Raw genomic sequence first — 6,302 nt, 5'->3', positions numbered from 1 at the left:
CTTAATATGACCACTTTTAATTATTTTTTATAAATTTTAAAAAACAAAATGAATATTTTTTTAAAAAAAATTAATAATTTTAATAGCGTCATCTTTATCTCTACTAAAGCCATCCTCAAATAATTTAGAGGTATTATCTTTATCTTTGTCCAAAAATAAAAAAGAGATGATATTTTAACTTTTGATTATATGTTTAAAAATTTAAAATTAGTTTATTTCCTTGTATATTTTATTTATTAAGAAAAATTGAATTATTCTTTGTATTTTACAAATTCTAAATTAGTTAAAAAATATATATTGACCAGGTCAAATAAAGATTGATTTATTTATTTTTGTTAAAAAAAATCAAATCGAAACTATAAATATGAAATCCAAGAATTGGAAACATGCTGCGAGATTTTAGATTTTTTCCATGGAGAACGATCAGCGGACGAGTTCTTCATCTTCCGGCGCCGACCCTGTCAGCCGCATCCACCGCGGCGGTGATGCGCTGCCGTCGTCGCTGCCTTACGTCCCGCAGCCCGCGGCCGACTGGCAGCTCTGGGGAGAGGACTCCCTCATCGAGCAGATGACCACCATGAACATCGGCGGCGCACGCGGCAATTCCAGCGTCATCGGGGATCGACGTCCCGAGCAGAGGCTGACTCGGGCAACTTCGGCGCCGGAGCCAGCACCGTTAATTTCGCCGCAATGGTCGTCGTCGTCGTCGTCGTCGTCATTGGGAAATCCCCACCGAGGTGAGCTTTTTGAACCCTTCCCCCTTGGTAACGGCGGCGCGAGCATCGATCGCCGAGGTCCACCTTTCGATTTCCCCGGGCCACCGCAATCGGCCGATCGAAGTAGGGTTTTGGGTTTCTCGAATCCGCCCAATGCCGTCGCCGCCGCCGCCGATTTCACCCTCAATCCGCGCTCTCTATCCCTAGGACACGATCCACTTTGGCGCCTGGGCCGAGGCAAACAGATTCGTACTTCCCACGCACTGCACCTCTGTAACCAAGAACTCCTCCTGTCGACGATTATCCCCATGAATCCCAATTCGGAGGCCGCAAGGAGGTGCATTTACTGCACCGCCAAGGACCGGCAGGGATGCCAGATCCTGCTGCAGATGATCACCGCCGGAAACTCTCGTATTGTGCACGTCATCTTCGGCGGGGTCATCAACCATGTCCCCGAGCTTATGAGGAACCCTGTCGCGCATCAACTCCTGCAGACATTGCTCGACGTCTGCACCGAAGAACACAGATTGAACTTCCTCTTGACACTGTCTGCCGATCGGAGGCAGCTGTTCAAGGTCTCCTTGCATCCTCATGGGTAATGCTAATACCACTTCCTAATGATCATATGTATTGCATTGTATGCCCAATAATAAGTCCCCTCTTCTATCCTTTCCGGGGAGTCGATGACAATTCATAGCAATTATCTTGACATCAAAGAAGAGTTCTACCCAATGCTTTATTTCTGTCCTAGTTGATCCTGATTCAACATTAGAAATATATCGATTGTTTCCTAATAACGAAGTACTTTTTTAAATAATGCATATTTGATTCCATCCATAAATTCAGTATCGATAATTCTTATTGTTCAGCTTTGCACCGTACCTGTTTGCGAATACATAGCTGTTGTTTGGTGATTTCAGGACAAGAGTGGTGCAGAAGTTAATCGAGACGGTCAAGACCGTCGCGCAAATTCAGTTGGTGATCACTGCTTTCGAATCAGTCTTTCTCGAGCTTGCTAAAGATTCAAACGGCAACCGTGTGATCCATAGTTTGTTGACATGCCTTCCACCTGCATACAAAGAGGTGCTTTATGTTCTTACTTTCTATGTCATCTTGTTGCTTGTGATCTATTAACTTTTGTTTTATTTTATTTTTCAATCTGAGTTGTTTATATGCATATATTTTTTTGCAGTTTATTTTCAGTGCTACGGCTAGACATTGTGTTCTAATGGCGATGCATCAACATGGATGTTGCCTTTTGCAACGCTGTCTAGAACACTCCGGTGGAGCACACAGAGTAAATATTACCATGCAAATAGTTGATCATGCCTTCTCCCTTGCACTAGATCCCTTTGGGTAAATGTTTTTAGCATTCAATTTTGTTTCTTTTACATAATTACGGCTCTCAAGCCTTGCCATTCTGTTTTGGTGCAGCAATTATGCGATTCAGTACGTCCTGAAGAAAAGATCACCCATCGTAAATTCACGACTGGTATCGCAATTTTCAGGATATTACATAACACTGTCGACGCAGAAGTTTAGCAGTAATGTGGTGGAGAAATGCTTGGAGTGCTTTGAAGAAGAAGGCCAGGCCGGAATTGTACAGGAATTGCTATCGGTGCCGCGGTTTGAAGAGCTACTCCAAGATCAATATGCAAATTATGTCATCAAAGCCGCGCTTAACCACACACAGGTTTCAGCAAAACATATGATTCCTCCTTCAATTGTCTAACAACTTTCTTCCAGGAGAATTTCTAAACTTTGTCTTCACTTTCTTAGGGATATCTCCGAGCTGAACTTGAAGCTGCAATTCTGCCTCACATTGCGCTTCGAAACCACCCACACTGTAAAAGGATCTTCTCTATCGTTCTCGGAAAGCATTAATGCGAGTGTGTGCGGATCGAAGGCTCTAGGGACATTGTTGTTAGGTTCTTAATTCTTATTGTTGTTGCATCTTTAATTGCAAAATGAAATTAGTTTCTTATGTGTTGAATGAATGGTAGAAATACATAGACATTTCGATTTCTTCTAATGTAAATTGTCTGTTTAAGTGCTTTGAATTAATCATGATTTTTTTTATCATTTTATATATAATTTTGTTTCTTGTAACTTGTCTATGATGTGGCTATGTTCTTAATCATTTTTATCCTGTGAAAATATTGAAAAATTATTAAATTGTACTTACCATATTTATTATTAGATATATTGATATTAATGGTATATTTGATATACTAAACAAGTTTAGTATAAATGGTATAAAATTTAACTTTTTAAAAATATGATATATTAAAATTTTGGTACGGTACAATATATACCATCTATAATTTAATCAATATAATCGAAGATAAATTTAAAAACAGTTTATATATAATGGTTTTGTATGTTTTCTTTTGGATAATTTGTATGTGTTTGTTCTCCGTGACAAGTTTAAGTTGACTTTTAAAATATTAATCTGTTTGAAATTCAAATTCTAATCCTCATATTACTTGTTTTACTATTTTTTTTCTCTCATCCAAACCCTTACAAACCAATAAATCTCAGCGGTGGACAGTCTTCTTTAATTCGTTTATCGAATAAATCCAAAAACACTAGAATATGGCAGCTGACCTTCATGATTTTTTCCGCCATGGGGCATATGCCCAATTGAGGATTGAATTAGTATTTCCTGAAAATTGTATTGCTGACGCTCTAACAAAACATATTAACCATATACTAAAAATTTCGGTATGATATAATATCATATAGCAATTTTTGATATTATATGAGATTTAATATTTTTAGTATTTTAGTTATATCGAAATAACAAAATACTAAATAATTTTGGTGGACAATTGATATACTAAATAGTTTTAGTATAAATGGTATAAAATTTAATGTAGGATCAATTTCATGTGTAGAAGGGATGAATTATGTATATTTTAAAATTTTGTTTTCGTTTTTTTAAACAAGTGTGCAACGAAAAAAATAAACTAAGTAAGAAAAGCATAACACGATCGATTTGTACGTTCAGAGTCTTTGGTGACTCCTACACTCAGCACCGGACCTGTGATTTTGAGGCCTGAGACGAGCACAAAAAATGGTGCCCTCAAAGTTTGGCATTCATATATTTTCCAATCAATGTAAATATAACAATATTTTTAATTCTAAAAATAAAAGATAAAAATATATATCATCCAAAACAATATGGCATAAGCAAATATTAATAAAGTCAAAATGATCCAAACAAAATATAAAATTCATCTTCTAAACCAATATATGTCACTTGAATATTGTTCGCCTCGCACTTTTAGAAGCGAAAGTATTGATTAAGTTAGCATAATCAACTTTCTCAACCACTTTTTTCTCGATAGATAACATAGCCAAGCCATTTAGTCTTTCTTACGACATAGTTGATCGGAGAAAAGTTTTGATCAATTTCAACTTGGAAAAACTCCTTTCAACAGAAGCAATTGTAACTGGTATAGTCAGCAAAATTCGATAAACAATATAAGCATTTGGATAACAACTATCTATTTTTTTTCAAATAATTCAACACATCAATCGCTCTTTTTGATTCTCTTGGTAATGAGTGTCTTAACAACTTTAGTTCTAAATATAAATTTGATCCATCAATATTAGAGTGTCCATCATGTGTTAAAGACTTTTGAAGATTGACACATGAGTGTAAGAGACTATCATCATCAATAGACTTCAATCTCTCCCAACTAAATAAAAATCCATATGTTTCTTCATATTTTTGAAATTGTTCCAACCGAGTTTGAAGTGAAGAAAAAGCTTGATCAATTATAAATAGGAAGTAATTAACTCGAAAAGATTCTTTAGGAGTCTGAGTTACCTCTTTGCTATTAATCTCATCAAATTATCTCTTTCTTCGAATGATGCGTTTTTTCTCTAAAAATAACTTCAATTCCCATTTCACTTGCAATATGTTCAACTTCCCAATTGAATTATAGTATTTAGTTAAAAGAAAAATTAAAAATAAAATGAATTTAAGTATTTACAGAGTATTGTAATATGTTGAGGGGATATATTAATGTATTAAGGATTTACATAAGGAAATATTGATTTTTTTTAATTCAAAATTTCTTTTTTTTTATTTTTTTTTAAATTTTGAATTAAAAAATAATTAAAATATTTTTTAAGATTTATTTTCTAGGGTTCAGGCTTCTGGGTTATAATTTTTAAACTAATTTTCTTTTTTAAAATTTTACCTATAGGGTTCAGGTTTCCAATTGGATTATAATATTTAGTTAAAAAAAATAAAATAAATTTAAATATTTATGGAGTATTGTAATGTGTTTAGGGGATATATATCTATGTATTAAGATTTTCTATAAATAAATCAAAATCTTTAAAACAAAATAATTTTAAAAAAAAAGAAGAGAAAGTTGATATGTTGCGCGACGCGCATAGTAACGTCGCGCAACATATCACAACTGTCAACTGATATATATATATATATATATATATATATATATATATATATATATATATATATTTTTTTTTTTTAAAAATTTTGGTGCCCCTAAAATTTGTGGACCCGAAGCACTTGTCTCACAATTTATATTAAAGGTCTGGGCATACCTACACTGAGACCTAAATCCTTTGAATCTATCGACGGGTAATCCACTATCAAGTCGTAATTGAATACACATATCAAAGAAGAAAGTGTAACTAACATCTACACTTTTTTTTATATAATAATTAACTGTAAACAAAATGTTAGCCAATACTTGGATGGAGATTTGAATGCACTCGTGCATTGGTATTGATCTGTCTATAGTAGTCAGGTGTAGCAGCGTCGTAGTACAGTAGTAGGACGATGTCGGAGTAGTTGGATAGTCAAGGGTTAGCATAGAAGATTGATCTTTTTTTTCTCCTTTTATAGATGAACCTGTTCTTATCATATCCATTGAATTCAAGATAAACTTTCTGACTTTAGATCTTATGAATAATTCTATAAAGAAAACTAATTAAATAATTCAGATCTTATCCATTGTTTCAATTTTGTCTGATTGAGTTTAATTTGGTTTTGGTCCGATCTGGTTCGATCTGATTCGATTCAGTTCGATCTGGTCTGGTTTGGTTCGATCCAGTTCACTCTATCCACTTGAGACGCCTTCAATCACTGGTTCGACACAACAATCTTCTGGAGGCATTCAGACCAGACCAGATTGAACTGAACCGAATCGAACCAGACTAAATCAGACCAGATTGAACTGAATCAGACTGAATTGAACCGAACCAAATCAAATCGAATCAAAACAATGGATAAGATCTGAATTATTTAATTGGTTTGCTCTACAAATTATCCGTAAGATCCAAAGTCAGAAAGTTTATCCCGAATTCAATGGATCTAATTAGAACAGGTTTATCTATAAAAGGAGGTTAGACGTCCAAGAAAAAAAGGTCAATCTTCTACGTTAATCCTTGACTGTCTGATTGCTCGAACATCGTCCTACTAATGTGTTGCGACGCTGCTACATCCGACTACTGCAGACGAACCAAAACCAACACACGAGTGCATTTAGATCTCCATCCAAGTATTGGGTAACATTTTGTTTACAGTTAATTATTGTATAAAGA

The 6,302-nt window shown here is 34.7% G+C and overlaps 1 protein-coding gene across 1 annotated transcript; it reads left to right on the top strand.

Moving 5' to 3' along the window:
• Nucleotides 1–412: 412 nt before the first annotated feature.
• On the top strand, nt 413–2,600 carry LOC122041022 (putative pumilio homolog 8, chloroplastic). The gene is made up of 5 exons (XM_042600554.1): nt 413–1,311; nt 1,637–1,799; nt 1,909–2,072; nt 2,151–2,409; nt 2,496–2,600. Exons 1-5 carry the CDS (start codon nt 413–415, stop codon nt 2,598–2,600), a joined length of 1,590 nt encoding a protein of 529 aa, XP_042456488.1.
• The last annotated feature ends 3,702 nt before the right edge of the window (nt 2,601–6,302 follow it).

This window comes from Zingiber officinale, chromosome 1B (assembly GCF_018446385.1).
Source record: "Zingiber officinale cultivar Zhangliang chromosome 1B, Zo_v1.1, whole genome shotgun sequence".
In the NCBI taxonomy this organism is placed as follows: domain Eukaryota; kingdom Viridiplantae; phylum Streptophyta; class Magnoliopsida; order Zingiberales; family Zingiberaceae; genus Zingiber; species Zingiber officinale.
The sequence above is the reverse complement of the archived record's forward strand: the minus strand, read 5'-3'. Positions and strand labels throughout refer to the sequence as shown.